The sequence below is a fragment of the Etheostoma spectabile genome, chromosome 11, assembly GCF_008692095.1.
Source record: "Etheostoma spectabile isolate EspeVRDwgs_2016 chromosome 11, UIUC_Espe_1.0, whole genome shotgun sequence".
Classification (NCBI taxonomy): domain Eukaryota; kingdom Metazoa; phylum Chordata; class Actinopteri; order Perciformes; family Percidae; genus Etheostoma; species Etheostoma spectabile.
Window position 1 is genome coordinate 4,642,217 of NC_045743.1, and position 24,631 is coordinate 4,666,847.

At 38.0% G+C, this 24,631-nt stretch overlaps 2 protein-coding genes across 2 annotated transcripts in view; both read right to left on the bottom strand.

Annotated features, from left to right (window-relative positions):
- Window positions 1-6,503: 6,503 nt before the first annotated feature.
- phf11 (PHD finger protein 11) lies at window positions 6,504-21,485 on the bottom strand. The gene is made up of 18 exons (XM_032529210.1): window positions 21,235-21,485; window positions 19,344-19,448; window positions 19,106-19,239; window positions 18,941-18,975; window positions 18,767-18,852; window positions 18,284-18,354; window positions 18,107-18,156; window positions 17,937-18,019; window positions 17,813-17,835; window positions 16,147-16,217; window positions 15,961-16,049; window positions 15,834-15,841; window positions 12,941-12,975; window positions 12,789-12,850; window positions 12,339-12,468; window positions 11,136-11,486; window positions 10,982-11,053; window positions 6,504-6,795 (listed from the first exon to the last, which is right to left on the bottom strand). The coding sequence occupies exons 1-18, from the start codon at window positions 21,343-21,345 to the stop codon at window positions 6,722-6,724; spliced, it is 1,590 nt and encodes a 529-aa protein (XP_032385101.1). The 5' UTR covers window positions 21,346-21,485; the 3' UTR covers window positions 6,504-6,721.
- Window positions 21,486-23,256: 1,771 nt separating this feature from the next.
- Window positions 23,257-24,631, bottom strand: part of mcf2lb (mcf.2 cell line derived transforming sequence-like b) — a 36,211-nt gene continuing 34,836 nt past the window's right edge. Inside the window, 1 exon segment of the mRNA XM_032529137.1 lies at window positions 23,257-24,356. Within this exon segment, the coding sequence (XP_032385028.1) occupies window positions 24,277-24,356 (80 nt within the window). The 3' untranslated portion in view covers window positions 23,257-24,276.

Here is a 24,631-nt window from a genome sequence, read left to right on the forward strand (position 1 = left end):
TGGACCAACCTGCAGCTGAGTGCTCATATCACTCCAAGTGTTACAATGCTTTCGGAAGGTACCCATTGACTCAAGTGCAACTGCTAGTAAACCAATTGACAGCTGCCTAGTTTGGGGTCATAGACCACATGAGTGCAAACAGTCAGTGACTTGGATTTGTCTCCGAATTACATGATGTTTTTGTACCCAAATTCTGGGAGTTTGTGCCGGGAAGCAAATGCTAGCCAACCTGTGTGATTATTATGGTGAGGCCATTATTGTACTGAGAGTGAAGGATGCCAGACAATGTTGGCTTTAGGCAGTACCAGGGGTAATCCCCTCAAATTTGTAGACAAATGGCCTTCCAATGACGACGATGATGATGTAAAAAGGTTGTCAGAAAAGTGCGGGCAGAGGTACAGAATTTTTCCCTTTCCTCGTGAATTTACGACCTTGGCAGCTTTGGGCATGAAAGGGTCATCAAGATACAAGTCCAACCCTCCTAAGACTTATCTCCAGTCTTGTGTCCAGGAAGAAACGGTGACCAAACCAGCACTCACATTTGTAAATGCATCCAGCAGCACATCAGTAAAAGCGGGAAATCAGACAACTTTGGGACTAGCGGTAAAACTTCATCATAAGATGGTAGTTCAGAACTGGTTCGGAACCTAAATGAGCATGGTCCTTGTTGCAACATATAAATGAGGTCCTCCGGTTCCGGAAGTCAGTCCCAAAAATTTATGCCTCAGATGATGCAGATAAGTACCTGCGGGTATTAGGGACTGGAGAGGTGCGTTGGCCTATTCACAGTTGGGGTGATAATTTTGATCTTGTAGTCTTCACACCCAATGGTTGTCGCACAACAATGCCAGGGCCCACTCAGTTTGTAAAAAATCCTGGCGGGATCCTTTTCCCTGGGGGTCGCAACTCCAGACGTCGGCTTACATCCTAAAAGTACCCCTTCTGACTAAGCTCCAAGCTAGAATTTTTTGTCGGTAGCTAACAGCAGTTTTCCCATTGAACATTATACAGGCCCTAAAAAGTTGACCTCCACCCCTTTAAAAGAAGTGCCCAGAACAGCTACTGTCCAGGGGTATCCAGGAGAAGGTTTCTAGAGCACAGAGGAGGATGCTGCTTGGCTCTGTCAGCTCCATTCTACTCCTTTCCCCTGGACTGGTCGCCTACAATGTTGTGCAAGATCGTCTCTTGATGAAGCTGTGTCTAAAATTAAGACTAAAGTGTCTTTGGACCATTGCTTGACTCACCTCCTGCTCATCATATACAGTGGCTTCCGTACCATTACATACCTGGACACATCATCAAACAGCTTGGCATGAGCTACAGTCTATAACATTTGACCCTGCAGCTGGTACCAAAAGCTTTCAGTAAAATGGGGGTGACCCCCAGCAATGGACATCAGTGGTCCCAGACCTGGAATGATGCCCACCCTGATGTCTTCATTGGCTCAAATTTGGGGGGTTGATGAATTCCCAAAGGCTTTAGGGATTGGTAGAGCATCATTTGGGGGACTGGCATCTATCTTCAAAGGAAAGGCCTGGCCCCAAAACCATGCGAGCCTTCCCTATGGTTATGTATGCTCTTCTCATGAATTCTTACAGGAGGGGGAAAAAGAGGGCCATCAGCAGATAAAAGAATTCCTGAAAAGGCAAGAAAGCACCCACAGGGCCCATTAGGTGGATTGCTTTATCACTCCAACCTTAAGCACATAGATTCTGGAGAGCAGAGAGGGAGGGTGACGGGCTGCTGCAAACAACACTGCCTTGAAGAGATGCTACCGTATTTTTTTGCTGCGGTCATCACCCCTATGCTAGATGGATCACTTGGCATTTACGTGAAATGCAGCACCTTCCTTCCATTGCAAAAAAATGACCTTCTTGCGGAAGTTATTGGTGTGCCGCCATTCAGATGGTGCACCTGCAGTGAGTGCCGATATGTTTGGGGGGGCAGACCATACATCAGGCAAGGAAGGGAGCAGGGGGCATGAAGGGTATTTCAACCAACCCTGAGCAAGTGGCAGTTTGGATCCAACGTTTGGCATATGTTCACATCTTCTCCGTCATTGGATGACAATGTAAGTGGTACAGTAGCATCAGAGAAGACTGTGCCAACAGACATAAAAAAAGGGTGAAGCACGACCCGGGGGGGTTGATGCTGAGGACCCGCTCTAAAAAATTGTGAGGATGCGGGGGGAAAACCAAATCCCTCACGACAGAGAGCACTTTGCTCTATACATCATAATGGACAGGGGGCTGATGAAAAGTGAATGTGCAAGATGCGCTGAAGATTGGCCAAGCTTTTGTTTTAAAAGTTTTCTTTATCACTTCCGGAGGCATTTCTGCCCCATCTCTAACAAGGTAGTGACTATGAAGTTTTCCAGAAAAAGGGAAAGAAGGTCAGTGGGAAAGTTGTATGTGACCTTGAGTCATATTTGCTCGACTGTTTTGGGGGGGGAGGCCAGAGAAAAATGGAGCTCTCTTCCCCTCTTTAAATATGAGCTTGCCCAGTCCCCTTGTCTATCTTTGATGACAGTGGATGCCTCCGAAAGGGCAATAAGTCAGTGCTTGTTCAGCAGCTCGGAATTCCAGTTTGCAATCCCCAGCCACCAGATGTTGTCATTGTGGATGGTCCCAGCCATTAATCACGTGGTTTGGCCATCGTTCTGGGCAGTGGCAGATCTTCAGCCAGCATGGGGCGTCGGCTTAATTGTTACAACACCCAACATTTGTCCCTCTTTGACAGATATTTGCAGTGTCTGCCAAGGACCATGAGAGACATAGAAGCAGGAGAGAGCTCCACAGAGTAAAGCTCTCATTGAACACCTCTACCTAGTCGAGACAAAGTCTTGAAAAACAAGCACACAAACAAAGGCTGAGCGAACTCCTGTGTACTTTCAATTTTGGAAGTAATATCATGATGGTCAGTAGTGACAGCATTGACACACATGATTAGGCAGATATATACTTATAACTTACATGTTAGATGCTGTCAGACATGGGGCTTCAACTTTTTTACATCTCAGCGATGACACAGATGTCTTTGTGCTTGGTTTATTGGTGTTGGAAGGCTGGTATCACAATAACCTACAGATGGAAAAGTGGAATGGCACAGTTTCTCAGCATAAATGCAACTGCAGAGAACTGGGTGACCAATGTGGTTCCATTTGGCCATGCATCCTCTTTCGGGATGTGATACCCCCCTCATATCCGTTGGGAAGGGGAAGGTGTCTGCAATCAAGGCCATGAGTCGTACCTGGTAAGCTTCTCCACTGTATTTGGAGAGGGGAAGCCACAAATTCAAATCACAAAAGCACGAGGGCTTTCTTTCTGGCTCTGTACAATCAAGGAACTCTGTACCCGGATGCGCCCGGTATGAAATTTTCCGAAAGCGCAAAAGGCCCCCAGCACTGAAGACCTACCTCCTACAGAGCGCAATATGTGCCTTCATGGAAGACGTGCCCACCTCCCGGTACTGCTATGGAAGCAGCAGACCAGCCTGATCCACCGGCTTGGATATCACCTTGTTTGGATGGGACAAGAAGATGGGCCTAAAGGAAGGAGAGGAACTTATTTTGCCCACCCCCAAAATTCAGTCCCGGTTGCTCCTCCTGCGTGTTAGATGTTGTCAGCTGTGGTTGCAAAGCCGGGTTGAAACCTTGACATCAACAAAGTGCAGCTGTACAGCTGGAGGTCTGTCCTGTACCCGTTATTGTTTTGCAAAGGCAATGAGGGTATAGGCTGCCAACATACTTACACAACATCAGAAACCCAAAGACAGGGTGAAGGGTCTGGAGAAGATGATGACAGAACAGAAGAGGATGTGAGATGATGAGGGCTGCCTTTTGTTAATTAATTGTGAGGCATAGCAGCTTGCCTGAAGGGGGTAGCCAGTGTGTGCTTTGTGTAGTGCGAGGTGAGGCCCTCTTGATTAGCCTTGGTTTTTGGGGCTGACTTGGGTGGGCCCCGACTCAGTTGTAATTCTTGCATTTGGCAAAGTTTTAACGGGGCCTTGTTGGATCTTGCGTCTTGCGGACCAACATGGGCAGCCATTTGGACGGTGCCCTAGCGACTTGCGGGGCCGTTTGTGTGGATGTATAAAGTTATATTTGTTCATAGTTCGTTGATCACACATGTGATGGGCTTAGGTGATGTCATTTGATTGGGTGTCTTAAAGATTACCCCAATCATATGTATCGTACAGTTGCAGGACCAAGTTATGTTAATACCTGCATTTCTTTTTCCTCCAGAAATGCATAACTTCAGGGCCCAAAAATTCATCATTTACCAAAAAGCAATGGATATTCAAAGTGTCAGGAGGAGATCAGCTCACTACACCCTAAAAACCATGCATCAAAAATTTACAAGCGCACTCATGATTCTGAAATTTAAGAGTGTGTTTACCATAAAATAACCTATAACTATGCCTAAAGTAATCAAATTTGGGCCCAAATGAGTCAAATATATACTAAGATTAGCTCTTTGAAATCTGACAAAGCCAGAAAATGAGATCAGCATCCTCTAAAAACCTTAAACCACTCCCCATATTTAGAAATTGTCCTAGAGTTAAAAAAATGTTGGTCAAAAAGGCGATTAGCTAATAATGCTAATTATGCTAATTGCAAAATTTCTCACATATGCAAATTAGCATCCAGCAGTTTCTGTATACTGGGGAACCATACTTCACATTTCTGCAATAAAATTTGGTGTACTCAACATTTCCGGTTCACCTAGTTGGCTACTAGACTACTGTTTACAGTACGGCCTGTAGCCTTGCAGAAGCTTACGATGTATGGGCCTGGACATTTTTAAAAATACCCTTTCATCCTCGACATTTATTGTATGTTGTAAACAATATTATCATTTATCAAGTTGATGTGACATCTTTCTGCACTACTGCTGTGAGAATTTTGAAGGATATATTCCTATTTTTTGATTCAGGACATATTTACTTCAAAATCAATTATGTGACTGATTGATGATATTGATTTATATTTTAATATTTTGAATTGCCAGTAAAACTTTGACCTTTTGTGAACAAATTAAAAGTGTATGTTAAGTATTCAAAAATATATTGCAATAAACCTAATTGAAAATGCTGGGGATTCTAATGTACCATAGTAATATTTAAGAAAGCACAATAATTGAGTTTCGGAATGAACAAATCTCTTTTGTGCATCAATAAACCATGAGATGGAAACCACCACCACAATGTTTGTATCATCATCATCTAGCAAAGGAAATCAGAAGTGGAGATTATGGGGCGACCTCTAGCTCACACAGCAGAGCGTGCGTCCCATGTTGGCTCAGTCCTCGGCAGCGGCCAGCGTTGGAATCCGACCCGAGGTCCTTTGCGGCTCTAATAAAAGGAAAAGCACTAAAAATATTTCTGTGGATGCTTCAGTGTTCTGATTACGGTTTCATCTTTCCATTGTGTAACATCTTATACAGTTGGCTTGTATCTTGGATGCTGTAAATGGGATTCTGTATTAAGTTAATAATAAGATAATATGGTCTGTGAAAATCTGTCTGCAGTTTGGTGTTAATGGTGATAAATGTATGTCTGAATGAAATGAAATGTCTGCACCCTGGTCATGGAATAACCTTCACACCACGTTACAGCATAATGATTTGGTCTCCTTGGGTGAGTTCAACGCCCTGATGAAAGAAAAAATAAAACACTAAACGAAGGGTGCAATTGCTATTCCTAAAATGGATTTTGTATTATGCATCTGTTGTCCATTGTCTGTTTTGTGACATTCTGTGTCAGAATGACACTCAGTTATTCTGGGTGTCATTCTTTTATGTTTGCAACCTTGTAATGGTGTGCTATATTGGCCAGGTCTTCCTTGAAAAAGATTAATAACCTGGTTAAATGAAAACAAATTCAGAAAGGGCTACATTTAGTCAAAAACTGGTAAGAATGGTTTCAATATTGGATCAATTCATGATCTATTAGGGGGACGAGTTATTTGACTGAAATATGTGACTTGAGCAAACCTTTTATGAAATGGTTCAGAGAAAAGTCAAATACATCAACATGTTCCATGTAAAAGATCAATTTTAATATAATGGATAAAAATGTAATCCTTAACATGAATTTCTCTTTTGATAATTCTTTGCAATCACGCAGTGCTGCATTATTTCAGCTCTTCAGTCCTTTGATTACTAATTTGACTAATCTGACATTTAACTATTTATAGTAAACTTGTTAACTCAAGACTTAAATCCAGTAATGTTTTGGTATTTCAACTGCAGGACAATATTTTAAGGTAGCCTACCTTACTTGGATGTGGATTTTCAAGACTATTCTTTCCAATTTTTCACGTTCTGTACAGGCTTTTTAATTAAAACCCTTTTTGTTGAGTGAAAATGTATTTCTTAATATGACACATTCCTATGTAACCTCTTTTCTAAATGGAACACAATTTACAACTCCTTTCTAAAAGCATCAGTATCACAGGCTGAAATCTTGGATCATATTGTAAGAATTCAACATTTTGTATTGTTTTATTTTTTGTTGTTTTGTGCTTCCACATCCAGCCCTTTTCACTGTCTTAACTATACATACAAATACAGGTTGTATAAAATGTCATATTGTACTATACAATGTCATGACGAAAATGCCAATGTGAGTTATTTGAACTCAAACCAACAGTGGGAATCACAGACAAATAAGACAACAGTAAACACTGAAATCCACGTTTTTACAAGAGCTGCTGATGGACTCATCTCAGTGCTGAGGCGACCTCCTCCATAGCTGCTGCCGCCTTTTGCAGGTCCTTTTGTTTCCTTTCCAACTCTGTAAAAAGAAATGAAGACAAGACGCTGTCGTTTAGAAATCATAATTTAAAACGAAAAAAGGGCTATGGTGTATTTGTAACTGTAGTTCACTTGTACTGTAGACCTGAATCTTGAATAAGATTACATCTTAAAAATTCATAGTATAGCAGGCAAAGTCATGAAAAAGTCAGCATAGTATGTCATCAAAAGCCATAGTACAGTATATTATAAGCCAAAAACGATACATAGTATAGTATATAATGAAAAGCCATAAAAAGTCATAGTTCAGTATTTCATTAAAATAAGTCTAGTAGTTATTTAAAAGGGTAAAAAAAGTCATGTTATAATTTCCCAAAAAAGTTTTTAAAAAAGTCTAGTATATGTCCAAAAAAGTTTTTAAAAAAGTCATAGTATAATATGTCCAAATTAAGTAAAAAAAAAAGTCACAATATAATATGTCCAAAAAAGTCATAATATAATATGTACAAAAAAGTTTAAAAAAAGTCATAGTATAACATGTCCAAAAAAGTAAAAAAAAAAAAATTAATAGTATAGCATGTCCCCAAATTAAAGAAAAGTCATAGTATAGTATGTCCAAACAAGTAAAAAAAAAGGTCATAGTATAGTATGTCCAAACAAGTAAAAAAGTCATATCATAACTGCATCATAACTCAAACCCCGTCCATCCACCACATCACTCCTGTCCTCCAACAGCTCCACTGGCTCCCGGTCCAGTTCCGTATCCAATTCAAAGGCCTCCTGTTTGCATTCAAGGCCGTCCACAAAAAAAAAAGTCACCAAAAAGTCCTTAGTATACATGTCAAAAAAGTCATAGTATAGTATGTCATAAAGAACCATAAAAAGTTATAGTATGTCAAAAAAAGTCATAGTATAGTATGTCATAAAGAACCATAAAAAGTTTAAGTTGTCAAAAAAAGTCCTATTAAGTTATGTCATAAAGAACCATAAAAAGTTATAAGTATGTCAAAAAAGTCAGTATAGTAAGGTCATAAAGAACCATAAAAAGTTATAGTAAGTATGTCAAAAAAGTCATATATAGTATGTCATAAAGAACCATAAAAGTTATAGTATAGTATGTCAAAAAAGTCATAGTATGTATATAACAAAAGCTATAAAAATGATAGTTGTTGAAAATGTAAAAAAAATTAAATTGAATTGAAATGATAGTTTTAAAAAAAAAAATCATAAAAGTCATGTATAGGATGTCATAAAAAAGTCACAATTAGAGTAGACATAAAAAGGTAACAAATATAGTATGTCTAAAAAATAAAAATTCATAGTATAGTATGTCAAGAGAAGTCATAGTAATAGTTTGTAACCAAAAAAGCCAAAAAAAGTTAGTCATGTCAAAAAACATAAAAATGACATTAAAAGCAAAAAAATATATAGTATGTCCTAAAAAAGTCTAATATAGTATTGGTTGTGGTCTGTGGAAAACAGTCACAGTATTTTGAAAGGCAAAAAAGTAATAAAAGATAGTTTAAAAAGAGTAAAAAAGTCAGAGTATAGTATGTCTAAAAGAGTACAAAAAAGTCATAGTAAATTATGTTGAAAAAAGTCATAAATAATATGTCAAAAAATGTATAGTGCTGTCAAAAGGTCAGTATAGTAGTCTAAAAAGGACAAGAAAAGTCTAGTTATGTATGTCAAAAAGTGTCATACTATAGCGGTCAAAAAGTAGTTAGTAAGTTTATCAAAAAGCCTAAAAAAAAGGGATAAAGTGGAAAAGTAAAAAAAAAAAGAAGTCTAGATGTCGAAAGAGCAAAAAAGGAATAATATGATAGATGTTAAAAAACAGTAAAAAATTCATAGTAAGTAGGGCCAAAAAAATTTTTAAAAAAGTTAAGTTCATGTATTCTATATATATAGCAGCAAAAAGAGTAAATAAGTCATAGTAAATATATGTTAAAAAAGTCAAACAAGTCTAGTATAGTGTGTGAAAAATTTAAAAAAAAAAGAAATAGTATAGCATGTTGAAAAAAGTCAAACAAGTTAGTACAGTGTGTGACCCCCAAAAGTAAAAAAAAAAAAAAAAAAAAAAAAATCTGAGCATAAAAAAACATAAAAAAGTCCAAGTAATAGTATGTCAGTATAGTATGTCATAAAAGCATTAGAAAGTATAGTATAGCATGTCAAAAAGGGTACTACTATGGGCAGATAAAAAAAAAGTCACGGTATAGTATGTCTAAAACTGGTGCTGTCAAATTATTAAAATATTCAATGCTTTATTGTCATAGTATCTTTTGATTTCTTTTTGTCATCAGCCCCTATGATATACAATTAGACATCTATTTCTTTTACATATTTGAAATTTATTCTTTCGGGCAGAATTTACCCTTATGATCAACTTAATTATTTTTGGATTTTGTATCACCATGTTCGTATAAATGTTTTGAAATGCAATAATTTGCTTTCAAATCGAAAAAAGAAATTCTACTTGCACTCCAAATACTTGCATAGTATGGTATGTCAGAAAAAAACATAGAAACTAACGTTTTGCAAAGTCATGAAAAAAGTCAAAAACCCATAAAAAGTCTATTATAATATTTCTTGAAAATTTTAAAAAAGTAATACGTTGTGTCAAAAAAAGTCATAGTTAGTATGTTGTAAAAAGTCATAAAAGTCATAGTATAGTATGTTGAAAATACGCCCATATAAAAGATAGTACAGTTAGTATGTCCAGTGATTCCCAAAGTGGGGGTCGGGACCCCAGGGGGGGTGGGCGGGCCAGAGGGGGGGGTCGCGAGCTGATTTCCAGAAATAAAATAAAAATTTAAAAACGATTAAATAGCATAGAGTTAGCTATGATTTTTAAAACAAGATAAAACTAGTGGCTAAATTTAAAATAAAACCCCAAGCAATAAAAAAAGGGAAAAGCTGTTTTGATTTTCTTTCTTTCCGAGTAGTGGGCTCCAACTTAACACTACAACTGCCCGGGTTCCGGTTTATTTTGACCGCAAGATTCTAAACTCATAATTGTCATGATAAACACCTAATTGCAATTTTAATGCAGGTATTGTGTTAGGATATCTTTTGAAAAACAAATAACACCAACTGAAATTTAACGTGTTTAATTATACACTTGAGTTGCCCAGGTGCTTCAATAACTCATATCATGGCATAGTAAACGTAATTATTCCATTCACATCTGAAAATATGGTATGTAAACATGCAAATAACACCTAAAGTATTTTCTTTGAACATTTATAACCTAACGTAACCTGTCACTGCCTCTGTGTTGGTGTCTGCTGTGGTGCGCATTGCTCCTCGGACCGCGCCCCCCCCCCCCGCTGCTCGGACCGCGCCCCGCTCCCTTCCCCCGCTAAACTCGTGTCTCAGCTCCTCTGCCAGTTGCTGCCTGAACTTCCTCCAGACAATGTCCCTGCTGGTGCCCTCCTTGGAGAGGATGTGTGTGATTCCAGCCAGTTTGAGGATGTATAAAGTTGTATAAACGTAGGCAGCACCGGCCATCTAGCTCCGTGTCCCGCTCCTTCCACAGAGCGAGCGCCCCCGGCGCTGCCTTCTGGTCCAGAACGGAGTCCATCCACGCCGTACTCATGGTGGTAGCAGCGTTACCTACTCTGGCTTTACCTTCGGCCCATCGCTGATGCCCACCCTTGCTACTCCAGACCGTTATGACGTTTCTCTGACAGAGACGCTGGTGGTAACTAAGCAACCAATTTGCCTCTTAAAACCGTGCGAAAGATTAAACCAACACCACGAAATACCAAATTTACTGTATGGCCGAAATGGGTTTAAAAGGGATTTTTTTTTTTTTTGGCCTAGTGTGTAATGTATATAAAACTATTTTAAATTAAATATAGAGCTTTTTAACTTGCTGTGCTCCAAACATACTGCACATCCACCTCATTAGTGAGATTAAGTTCAAATAAAGTAAGAGTAAATTACGTAGAATAATGTCATGGCTGTTGTGTTATTTTGTGTCGTCAATATGCTCATTTTTGGATACGCCTGTAGTGCGTGCGCGATTGCGCGCAATGTTTATAGTGTGTGTGTGTGTGTGGGGGGGGGGGTCGCGAGTCACTTGCACCGTTACTTTGGGGTCGCGGGCTGAAAGTTTTGGGAACCCCTGCAGATGTCATAAAAAGTCATAGTATAGTATGCCATAAAAAGTTATAGTATGCCATAACAAAAGTCATTAAAAGTGTCATCATATACTTCACCATCTTTCTGCTTGGCCACAAGTTCTGGCAGTTTTCTAGAAGCCCTCATCACTGTTAATGCAATATCATAATCTGTGGAAAGAACAGAAAGAGCGTTATATTCCAGTGTTTGAAACATAAACAATGGTACACAGGAAGCTGAATCCTCCCTCACCCTCCTGGCTGGCCTGGTCCGCCTGGATTCTGCTGGAGATATCGTTCATCTCATTAATGAAACCAGTAAATATGGCCTGTGTGCATCCGGCCAAATTGCAGTTTTTCCAGAAACTGGTGGAGTAGGTGCTCGGCTCCGCGTCTGAGGGAAGGGAAGGGGGCGACAGGAGGGATACACAGATTGATCCATGTGGAGCTGGAGAAATGGCCGAGCTGGTGCATGGAGGTGAGTGGGTAACACGGCAAGGTTTGGAGTGGTCAGGAGGTGGAGGGGGTCTAGCAGAGCTCTGGACAGACGGTCCAGCAATGTGTTGATGAGGACTGTGGACGGAACTCTGCTCAAGACTGGACCCTGAAAAAGAGGCGTTATCACAGCTTACATAACGAGTGACATGACTGCTTTGATTCTTGAGTAGTTTGCAAACTTTCTGCCACAACAGAACCTTCTTCAGCTCACTGGACAAGTGCTGTATACTGTTTTTACCATATATTATTTATTTCAAGGGTCTAATTTTCCAATATTTATATACATACAGCATATATTTTTAAACATTGATTTCTTACAAAGATTTGAATAAATAAATCTAAAATAAATGGCTAACCTTACACATTTTGATGTCTGCTTTCATCAAGTTGAAAGTTTGGCAAAGTGATCAATTCATTTGCAAGTGTTTACATACTGCCAAATTCTGTCATGACTGTCATACAACAAACACATATATTCATTCTAACAATGGCGTGTGGAAAATGGTGAAAATAGAGACAGAAGCCCCATTCAGACCATGATTCATTCCTCTGGAGGAGATGGGGCGATTTCAATGTTTCAACCTGAGTTGGTTAGGAATTTTAATCCTGTATGGATTCATGTATTTGGCTAATTGTTTTCCCCACCCCAATAATCACAGGTCCAAATTACCCGCTATTTTTAAGCCAGTGTGTTAGCAAGCAACAGTGACCCTGAGCAAGAAGATGAGGAGGTGCTGTTCAATTGTTACATAGATAATATTGTTGCTAAAATTGAAGAAACCTATTGATTTTTTTACCTTATATATGCAATGTTTAACCACAATCACTATCTAAAGCCTTGATCCTCCTTATATTTATACACTGACTTTGAATGTACATTTTCAATTTCCTAACACTGTAACAAAGTTAATCTCATCCAAACGCATGTGAAACAAACAGTGAACACGGTAAACTTTACCTGTATCTTCCGTCTGTGCCTCTGCCTTCAACAAAACCACAGCAGTAGGTGAAGCTGGCGCAGTCTGAGTTGAGACTGTAACTAAATGTGGCAGCGACACGGGAAGCAGCAGACTCTCTGATTCCGCATCCTGAGGGGAAGAATACACATTACAGATGAGTTAATACTGTTCTGCAAGTTGCGATGATATACCATTTATCAATCACATATAAAAGGTATATAGATTCTAAGAATAAATATCCCACAGAGGCAGATAAATTCAAATTAGCTTTAAGAAACCATGAGTTGACATTGTGTGTCTATCAGAGAGAAAGACCAAATCTACTCCAGGACTAAATGATAAATTAAGAAATAAATAAATAAAATAAGAAATGTTAATTAGAGATTAAAGTAATAATAACTTATAGCTGATATGTAAAAAAAACAGACTTTGAAGGAAAAACGACTCACTGAATGTATGACTGTTTCATCTTCATCTTTATTGTCATCTTTGTTCTCTTCCTCCAGATGTCCTATAGGAGACAGCAGCAGTTTGCTAACTATTTGTTTACTATGTCTTAGTCACATATTGTAAATGCATTGAATCTGCTGTGGCAGCCTACCTGAGGCGAACCCAGTGGGACTCTCAGTGTCTTTTCTGTGAGTGGAAGACATTAAAAGATTATGCTTTACTATTACTTTTACATGACCATACAACTAAAGAAACTGAACATTTAAATGCAATCCGATAAAACACACGTGTAATGAAAACTATTATTTAGTTTTAAATAATAACACATTTTATTTATATAGCGCTTAACATGGTACTCAAAGACACTTTGGAGTAAAACCAGCACATATAGCACATTAAAAAGACGTTTGGATGTATTAAAGTTAATTTAAGGCTTTTGCAGATGAACCATAGAAGATGCTGTTGCAGTAGTCAATTCTGGAAGTGATGAAAGTGTGAATCAAAGTTTCAGCGGCAGAGACGGTGAGTGACGGGCAATGTTTTTGTGGTGAAAGAAGGCAGTTCTGGTTATTTGGTTGATGTGGCTTTCAAAAGTGAGGTTGCTGTTGAAGATGACTCCCTGGTTATGGATGTGTGGGGGTGGAAACAGGGCGGAGCTGTTGACATTGAGACCGAAGTTATGGGTGCTCTTTGAGAGGGATTTCAGGCCAATGGTGATCAAGTCCGATTTATTGTAGTTTTGCATAGTTCTTGACATAGTTTGTGGTAGTGTTATATTAGATTAAATTTAATGTAACATGACGGAAAAAAGTGTTCTTTTAGTTTATAAAATGTGAAGAAAAAAATAATCATAATTCTGATGGCATTAGATGATGTCTTTAGATTGCTTCTTTTGTCAAAATAAGAGTACAAATCCCAAAGATATAACATTGATAATATAATTTTTAAAAAAACACCAAAGCCTAACATCTAAAAAGCTGAAAACAATAAATACTTTACTTTGTTCTTGATTAACAATAATTTGATTATTTGATAAATTGACAAATTCCAAATAATCTCTCACAATCTAACACTGTGGATCAATAAAAGGGTGAAAAAAATACTTTGACGAGGGGGGGGCGGAGAATTCGCATCAGCTGTGTGCTTGGCCATCAAGTGGTATTTCAGACTGGACGTGCTGCGATGATAGCTCAGTTCACAACGACAAAACACACAGATCACTTTGGTCTTGTCAATGGAACCATTTGGCAACTTTTAAAAAGTAAACATTCCATTCAGAATCTTATTGGCATCCATTTCAGCAACTCACACTTGCCATCCACTCAAAATGTAATGTTCATACTCTTTGGCCGGCTCGCAAGCCCAAACAAGTGTGTGCGGCGTGCCTGTTTTGTTTCCGGTCTAGCTAGATCTAGTGAGGTGTTGTAGTTTTTCTAAAGTTACTAGCAACAGCATGTGACAAAAAACGACAAAGTTTGCTAGGCCAAAAAGAACGTTAATCTTGTGATAAAAAAATTGAAGCCGTTAAAATGGGTTTGTTTTAATGCTGTTAATAATGCGTGTAGGGACCCTTTGCTTATCAAAAAAAAGTCCACTATGGTTGCTGAGTAGATGACTGAACTATTTAAGATGCGTTCACTATGTGATCCAATGTCAAACATCACCACTAAGCATTTATTTTAAACTCAGGCAGTTTCCCATACATAGAGTCCATTCATATGTGTAAATAACAAACAAAATACATTAATTCCCCTTTCCATTCTCATAATATATTGCACGGTCAAAAAACTGTGCCCTGTTGGACATTGATTAAATCACCTCTGTCACAGCCAAAGTGGCTACCCCTGGTGGTGGGAGGTTTAACCTCAACAAATAACAAACAGAAAACCAAACGGCTCTCACAAACTGGCCCCTATTCGTTTCTGTCAGAAGACAAAACAGTTAATAACTTTAACACAATGAGCCATTGCATTTGAAACAAATCTCCTGACAAGTCCTTTCCCATCAGGAAATGTCTGCAATACGACTTCATCTCCAGACACGAAACTTCCTTTTACTTTATTCCATTTTTGTCATTCTTGCATTAATGGTAAGTATTCTTGCGTCCATCGCTTTCAGTGAGCTTGTCTCCATCTCCTTTTAATGTCTTTATCTCAAAGAGTCCAGGTAGCAAAATAGACTTTCCTTTCATTAACAAAATGTGATTGGGTGTTAATGGCTCAAGATCATTGGGATCTTCAGACAACCTTGTAATAGGCCGATCATTTAATATGGCTTTCACTTCACATAACAGTGTGAAATCCCACTTTATCCAAACACTGTTGATGAACAGTGTTCAGAATCTTTTTGACCATACGTATGATCCGTTCCCATATTCCACCGTGATGGGATCCAGCAGGAGGGTTGAAACTCCATTTTATTCCTTCCTGTGCCAAAATCCTTTGGATTTTGTCCTGATCTACTGAAGCTAGAGCTTCTCTGAGCTCTCTTTCAGCTCCTACAAAAGTAGTTCCATTGTATGATCGCATCGTAGAAACTTGTCCTCTACAGCAGAATAATTTTCTCAATGCATTATTGGAAATTATTCAATAAATTGCGATTTTTCACGCATAAAAGGCTAGTCGGAAATGGGCGTGGCCTATATCACGAGACTCAGTTGAATCCAGGAACCTTGTGGATGTATGGATTTTTGTATGTGCGATGTACGGTTTGGGAGTTATAGGGCCCAACGCGGAATAATAATGAAAAATAATATTAATCTCCAGAAAAACAATAGGGTTCCACAGCCCTGCTTTGTGAACCATGTAGCTTTGCTACCGCGGTTCCCAGCCTCTCGGGCTTGGACCCCTAAACATAAAACCAAATGGCTCTCTCTAATGCGTTTGACTGACAGCACTAAATACAACACAACGCTACACCACCTCAAACTTCAAAATCTACCACAGAAATGAGTGGCACAAAAAAGTAAAGTAGTAGCTTCAGCAAGGTCACGCAATGTATGCTGCACATTGTAAATATCCTAACAATAAAGAGGTTGATCTCACCTGATCAACTGCACAGTCGAGAAGAGGAGAAAATTAAACGAAAGAGAAGAAAATTAATTTCAGTTTATTGAACATCCTCAGCCTTTAATGATGATGTTACTGAGGAATAATCAAAGATTAGACTTACCTGGATCTCTGGAACAGAGTTGGCACTTTCGTCTAAATCTGTCTCTAAAGGGGCAAATATTGCCATTTCTGAATCAAGTACATGATCACCTGTAGATGATGGAAAATTAAAAAAATCTGTACGTTAACCATTTCAAACAAGACTGTAAATAGGTTACATTCTTTCATGTATTTTAAGTGGGTCAACCTGAATTGGAATCATCCAAAATTATCCTTTTAAAGCCTTTAGATTTCCGTTTAGAGGGGGTCTCTTCCTGTCTGTGACAGAGAGGAGAGGACAGCCATTATAACAATTGTAACTGTTACATTCTATAAACAGTTTATGGAAAGCAAAAAGGGATGGGGCTGCGTGAAACAAAAGGAGGGAGCTAATTAAAAAGAAAAAAAATTGTCAATGATTGGCAAATCAAAAATATTGCATATTTTATTTAAATTGTCCACCACTAAAAAAAGGTCAAGGTTTAAGTTTTTTTGGAAAAACAACCAAGAATCCTGCACACTGTCCATCACTTGTACTCACTTCCTTTCTCAGACCTTCATCAGGCAAAGTTCATATAGACAGTTCATATAAAGGCAATAAGCTCTCACTCGCCTCACAGCCTGCTGGTATTAACCTTGACAGCTGCGGCAACAGCCACATGCCGAGAATCAAAAACAACACACCTTCAACGTTGTGTGTGTGTGTTGCGTTAGGTCATGAATTTACCACAGGTGGACTCCAGTCAAGATGTTGAAACATCTCAAAGATGATCAAGAGAAATGGGACGCACATGAGAGTAATTTCCGGTTTACAGCAAAGGCTCTGAATAGACCTTTTTTTCACAGCTGACATGTTGACATGTCATAATAGGAAAAGCACAGCTGTATTCAAAACCATTAATGGTGGCTGCATTCCACTGAGGAGAGGTCCTTGTATTGTGCATGCTGACTCAGTGAAATAGCTTACTGGGACACTTGGAGTTGGAAGTGAGCCATCGTTAAGGTTATCAATTTCAGCTGTGCTTTTCCTACTATATCAAGTCAAAATGTCTGCGGTGAAAAAGGTCCATACTTGTGAAAAAGTGAAGGAGTCTGAATACTTTCTGAATGCACTACGTTTTTCCATTTAGATTGCCTTTAGTGTCATTTGAAGACAGGCTACACAGAGTAATATGTGACTCAATTGTAAATTAAATAATTAAAACAATTCTTATCTGATGTTGAACTGAATTTGTAAGCAGTGTTGGCATCCTCTGATTAGTGGGTTCTTTCCAGTGAGAGCCTGTAGCCTAGACTGGGTAAACCCTGTGACGATAGACACGATGATGATTGAGAAGCAACAGCAAGCAGCTTTTTGTTTACATTCAACATAGCGGTCACCAAAGCACAGCAACCCGTTGTGTGTATGTATATATATATATATATATATATATATAATATATATATAAATATAACACACACACACACACACACCCACAACACACACCACATATGTGTGTGTTAATATATATATATATATATATATATATATATATATATATATGTGTGTGTGTGTGGTGTGTTTGGTGCTGTTTAACTATATGTACTCTGCCTGCCAAAGTTCTGAGGACTGAAAGTGAGTACAAGACAGTGTGCAGGATTCTTCCCGTTTCCTTTCTAAGTCAAGAGTTTTTGATCACTAAAATCTTATGGTGTGCAAGATCTGTTTTAAAATTGTGAGCAGAAGGTATAAGGTGCCAGAAGATCAATATAATACATTTGTACTACAAATAAAAATTGCTTAAAGCATGACATGTTATAACTTTCCATAAACGTTTGAAAAAGGGGAAGACTTGAAGACAGCAACTCCAGCATGCAAATTATCACACACTTACTTGTCAGTGGAATTCAATCGTCTCTGTTTCAAAAGCAAAAGCAGAATGATTAAAATTACTAAATCGTCCTGAACTGAAATAGAATTAAAAGCTTTATTTAAAGTGACTATGATAATGTGCGTACCTTGGAAGATGAACGCGCCGCACTGCTGGATGAGTTGGAGTCAGTGCTGTACACGGATGGTTGTCCGGCAGCTGTAGAACCACCTGTCAAGAAGAAGATAAAATTCAATGTAATACTAAGAAAACAACACCTTAAACACATGACAAAAGTGCGGTTTAAGCTGGACTCACCGCTGGTGTCCCTCCTATGAGATGCAGGAGCATGTTTGTCACAATACAACCTAAAAACACACATGCCTGGCTGTTACAACATGATCAAATCTTGATGTTAAGGGAAGATTTGAAACATATAAATGTTTAGTTATAGGCTTATAAAGAAAGATGCTTGGAAAATGTGAACATACTTACACAACAACGCTATTAGTTGAACTTTCCAAGCTGATATTTCCTTCTGTCTTCTCACAGGCAAGGCAAAATATCTGAAATTGAAAATGCTACTTTTACCTGCTGAACAAAGTTTGTGGCCAGATGAAACCTTTCCGTCTTTGTTTTAGATACCATTTACTTCTAGAAATAAATACAAAAGTGTAAAGAAAAATGGTTCTAGATTGATAAAACTACAAAAATTATAACATCACTGCATCATGAACACAGCCAGCCACTGAGGTTTATTTTGAGTCCCATGTACACAATTCTGCTGTCGTAAAGACTCAGTAGGGCACAAAATGTGTATTAATCCGCCCTTGAAAATAGACCCCAACATATACACTATGAGTGAAGTTTGCAAAGAACTACAGAGCCCAACTGGCTTAGGAAATTACTGAGCCTTTTTTGTACGATTTGCCATTTTAAGTGATTTGTTATGTAGCTATGTAGCAGAATCAATCAAACCTTGGATGATCCGGCCTCACTGGGACTTTTTGAAGTTCTGGACTTTGAGGAGGAAGAGGGACTTCCGTTTCTGGCGCCATTTTTTTCTAGAAATGAAAAATAAAAATTCAACAAATAACATATCTTAAACTGAAAAAGGTGTTAACAAGAAGAAGGGCAAAAATTCCCACTTACCTTGTGTTTGTAGAGAGTGATTGTAGCAGTACAGCCTGTAGCATGAAACACAGTTTTACAATCAAACCAAATATATATAGTATATATACACTGTATACTGAAGAACAGCATGATTTAGAATACAAGAACATTTTCTAGATAGGTAAACAGTTATGTTGGACTAACCCATATTTCCCCCGGTCTGCATCCTCAACAACTGTCGCTTTGGCTTTAACAGCACACGGGTAGTGGTAGGACTTCTTGCAGCGTCCAACTTCACACCCAGCAGTGGCACCCTTCAGCTTACATTTGTTACATATCTAATGCACACAAAAGAGTAACGCAACTAAATTAACTTCCAGCACACACTCATTGGATTAGGCCTATGCATATGTAAAACATGATCAATATCAATAATATTTACCAGTTTGCTTCCTCGTTTCACCTCACTCAGCACATCCTCCACAAAGAAACCGAAAAGATCGTCAAACTGTGGAGAATTACGGCAAAAAAGACCTGAGGAAAATAACTGGAACACACACACACACACACACACACACACACACACACTCAACATGAGTGAGGAAGAAATGTCTTAAGATAATGACACTGTAATTTAAAGAAACACGTGTGTTTCACTGTAGGAGCAGGAATAAACATCAGTTGTAAACAAAGGCTTTATTGGATACAGTGAACGCATAAATAAAGGGCAATACCATTTGAATTCAATATGACATAGAAATTTGTAAACATGAGCTTTGACCTAGTCCAAGTCTACAAAGCTGTGAAATGTCAATAAGATATGAAATCTCAAGCTGGAGTAATGTTGACCGATTAAGAGCAGTGCGGATTGTGCTGGTATACAGTATCGGCTGATATTTGATATACCAGTATTGGTGAATATGTCAGCTGATATGTAACAAGAACTGCAGTACAGGAATGGCAAAAATATGAAGCATGTAATTTATACATCTTAAAAATGAATTACTTGTCTGATTGCCTGTCCCACACAGAGCACTATAGCACTATAGACATACTCTGTTAGTCCATCACAATTAAAAGTCAAGCAGATTCAAACCCTTAAATTAAGTAAAATAGGTGTTTTTAACAGAATTATCTTAAAGTAAGCTATTAAAAATAACTAATATGCAGATAATAGTCCCTTTCAGTGTAGGATTTTCTATTCTAAGCAGTTTGATAGTTTAGTTTTGTCTATAACATGCATATTACTTATCATAGGTTGTTCTTAATCTGCAAAGTTACTACAGCTACCAAATGCAGTGGAGTAAAAGTTAGACTATTTCCCTTTGAAATGTAAAAGTATGAACTTGTGTTATACCACGGTCTGGGTTAATACTCAAGTCTGATTGGCTGCAGGAGTCAGGAATGGAGCCTTACTTAGTACAATTTTACATAACAAATCATGACATCCTTACAAAACATTACATATCCTATGAATTGGATATTGGCTATCAGGATATTGAAGTAGATGACTTGACTCAAATCTAAGACCTGTGTGAGTATGACACACCTCTGTTTTGTAACTTATTTGCTCAAAAAACTCAGATTCTTATGAATGCAAAACATGCCCTTCGCCTTAGCCATCATTACCACATCCTTTATTAACCCGGTATGAGTGAAGGAGCTCCACACTTTGTATGAAGTTTCTATTGCCGTTTCTGTTCTCTTATCCGTCTCCATCTTCACCTTTTAGATGAGCAATAATATCGTTCACTTCCTGCCTGTGTCTCCTTCCAGCGTGAGGAGCAGGGTCTTCAACCCGGTGCTTGCTCTTTTTAGTCATAGACAGTTAAGGAAGTGGTCCAACAGATCCCGTTGTTCTGGACGGAGACCATAGACAGTTAAAGACCAGTGAAGGAAAAGAGAAGCACTTTTCCGGTGTTGGCTAGGCGTTACTGCGCAGCCTTCAACTGAGCTTGACGACGTAGTGGTACCGTGGGTAACGTGTCTGAAAGTTGTAAGTCTTGTGGTAGCTGTGCCGAGAGAAATCTCATTCCCAATCAGCAGAGACGGAGCGCGTATGTTAGGAGATGAAATAGACACAGGCTAATTACTGCTAACTAACATGCTAGTAAACGTTAGTAATTAAACCTAAATAGCTGATGTAAGTCCAAACTGTGTATGATTTTCCTTCAATGGTCTCCGTCCAGAACAACGGGATCTGTTGGTCCACTTCTTTAACTGTCTATGGGCTTTGCCCCTTGATTTTAGCTCACTAGCTTAACTTACGTTTCTCATTAGAAGTCAATACAAAAAACAAAAGAGAGCTAGCCTAGCTACTTGCTAATATTTACCAAACAGTTCTGATGAGCCGTGACTTCATTATTAGTTGATAACGGTCCGGTTATCGTCGTCTCTTCAGACCGTTGACAAAGTACACAGCACACTTTGTCACCGTCATCCATTTCTGCCTATTAACGGCACATTAACTCCTTTTCGTCTGAAATAAAGTGTTGTATTACTGTCAATATACCTACACACGCCCACCTTAATTCAGAGGCGTTGTAGAATGGTTGTTAACTACTTCCTTGCGTTTATTTCACCGCCTTTAGAATGGTTTGTGGTTGCCAGGTTGTATGCTGCGAAATATCCCCCGCGGACCTCCAAAAATCACACAGGTTAATTTATTCTCTTGAGAACGCAGCTATTTGTGGGAATTTTACACAACTGTATTATTTTATATGAATGCAGATGATTAAATCCTTTTTTAAATCCAACATCAATATTATTATTAATATTATTATTATTTTATATATATATTTTACATATACCGTACTTGTTCTGTTGTTGTGAATGACTTTGTGGTCACTCGAGTTCCAAAACTCATAATTCACAGTTACAATGATTAATATGTCTATGTCGAAAAATGAAAATAAAAAAAGATTGCAGTAGTTTTTTCCCCACTGCATTGTATTCAAATTTCAAATTAATGGTGGGTTTTGACACACTTGGCAACCCAGTTGAACAGTTTCACTTTAATTTCTGGTCCAGAGTATTTTTTTCCCTCAAACTTGTCTCTGCCCAATGTGAGGAGAGGGCAGATTTGAGTCGAGCAAAAAAAAAAATATAATGCTCAGATCATACGGTCTATGGCTCAGATGTAAACGGTTTAAGGCATAACGCGTCATAGTCATCCCCGACATAGACACATAAATGATCCCCGATGAGCGTCGAGTCAGATTTGTAGATAACATAGATAACTGTCTATGGTCAGACCTATAGACAGTTAAAGAAGTCAGGTCAGCCAGGTCAGACCCATAGACAGTTAGGGTTAGACCATAGACCGTTAATATTAACAGTCTATGGGTTAGACCCGTAGGTTAGACCCAGTCCGGCTCTGGTCGAGTGCAGATGTTAGTCGCGCATGCTCAGATTTAAACGGTTTACGACATAACTGCCATACTGAAATTTGTGAAATCTATGAAATAATAAATTTGTCTCATTACAAACAATAACAGAAAATAGAAATCATTTCAAAAACGTTTTAGCTATCTATGGTGGATTGGTTGCTAACGTTAACTCAAAACGGTATTATGCTATTAAGGGCGATAATGAAAAAAGATCAGTGGTATCACACTTTACAAATACGTAACAAGTAAAAGTCCGGCTATTTAAGTAAAAGTGTCTAAACATAAACAGGAACATTTTCTTATTAAAAAGTAAGCTCTTAATGGAGAAAAACGGCCCCTGTAACTTATATAATACCATACATTATTTTAATGAGTTAGATTATTACTTAAAACCAGAGTTGGTTGAGGTGGAAGTCATGTTTGACTTTAAACTATTTTCATTATTGATTAATCTGATCATTTTGGATTTGTAAAAATTCAAAAATAGTGAGAAATGCCCATCACAATCACCCAGAGCCCAACATTACAACTTCATTACGTGTTTTCTTATTCAACCCAACAGTACAAATTGCAATATTATTAAAAATACATTAAAATAATTGAAGAAGAAAAAAAGCAGCAAATCCTTACGTTTAAGAAACTGGAAAATGTCTGGCATATTTGCATTAAAAACAACTTAATCAAAGATGAAAATAGTTGCCAAATAATTTTCTGTCAATCCAGTAATTGATTAATCAAATAATCGTTTCAGTTCTACTTTATCTACTATACTGTTGCTGTACGGATAGTTTAATTGATGTTTAAAAACTAATTTTAAGTACTCAGATGTTTTATGATAAAAAATCCTAATTGTAAAGTAAGTAGAAAACTAAATAAGTTTAAAACTGTAGTTGAGTAAAAGGTAAATATTTTGCAATCAGGTATCAAGCCTTCATCTATAAACGAGAGAAAAGAAGAGACAGTGACTGAATTATCACAAGTCATTTATGTAAAAAGAAATTTGACAGGTCACAAAGTAGTGACGTCAACATACTTAATGTACAATATAGCATCTCAAATAAACATTTTATGACAGACGATATTAATAAACAATATGTACATTCAGAACATGATCCATCCACGCATAATAAGTTAGCGCTATACAGGGATCTGATTATTCACATGGAGAAACATTTAAACATTTTAACTGTAGCATACATGAAAACTCACAGAGTTAGACCATGAGGCCCTGAGACCACAAGCTTATGCACAAAGTCTGGGCAGCTGGTGGCAGAACGGGTTTCAAATGACAACAGAGAGACAAATGACAAAGACAAGAAGAGAGTAAAAACCCAGTAAGAAAAGAAGACTAAATACATGTGTACGTAGCCATTTTCATTTCTTACAAATAAATTAACACATGTAAAAAGAAAAGCAGAGGACAGGGGGTGATCACACTCTCAGAAAGCATTCATTCAAGCTAAACAAGCTGTACGCATGTATCTCTTTCCCTGTGTTTTATTTACAGTGACAGTGGAATTACAAACTCCAGCCTGGGTGAACACAAAGACAACGGTCATCCACATATAATCACCAATCTTTCTCCACTTGTGAACACAAATAGATGCATTAACTAAGATCAGTCCCGCTGGCCTATTCACACATCTATTATATTATAAACACAGGGATCCTCTGTTCTTCATTAGAAAAATATACAGATAAGTGTATGACTAGATTAAGATCACTTTACTATACTGTGTCTGTGATGTGTTTATCTATCCAGTATTCTGTATCTTCACTGCACAATTGCACCACAATAAAGTCTATGACATGTGCACATAACAGATAATTGGTGCATGATTTAAAAAAAAATTTTATGAAAAAATACAGCTTTCTCAAGAAACATGACAAAATTCTTTAAAAGTACCAATGTTGGCAATATAGCACGGATAGCCACATGATGCTAGCATCCGCAAGGGCCGTTTGGTGATGGCGGAAGTGATGAGTTCAGGGTTTGATGTCAGAGAAGCTTGTGTAGGTCTCACTGCAGCTGGACGAAGTGCTGAGGTGTCCAGAGCCACTGCATTCTGGTAGAAACACACACAGAAATTGAGGATTAACGTCAGGTGTAGTATTCTTGCTTAGCAACTATCTCGTCAAGGTTCAAGGTTCTTTATTCGTCATGTGCACAACAATAACAGTCGTTGGCAATGAAAATCTTGGGCCACAGCCACCTCTAACAATGCTCATTAAATAACTAACAAAATACACAATAAAAGCAAAATCTGAATCTAAGACAAAAGAAAAAACGAAGTAAAATAGTGCAAGTTAAGGTAGGCTTAAATTTACCAAATTACATGAA

Excerpts from the sequence above, each read along its gene's own strand:
- phf11 (XM_032529210.1), bottom strand. The coding sequence starts at position 21,345 with ATGGATGACGGTGACAAAGTGTGCTGTGTACTTTGTCAACGGTCTGAA. Across the intron at positions 18,976-19,105 it reads GCAGACCGGGGGAAATATGG|GCTGTACTGCTACAATCACT; the intron begins GTTAGTCCAACA and ends TTCATGCTACAG. Across the intron at positions 11,054-11,135 it reads GGACCAGGCCAGCCAGGAGG|ATTATGATATTGCATTAACA; the intron begins GTGAGGGAGGAT and ends TTCTTTCCACAG.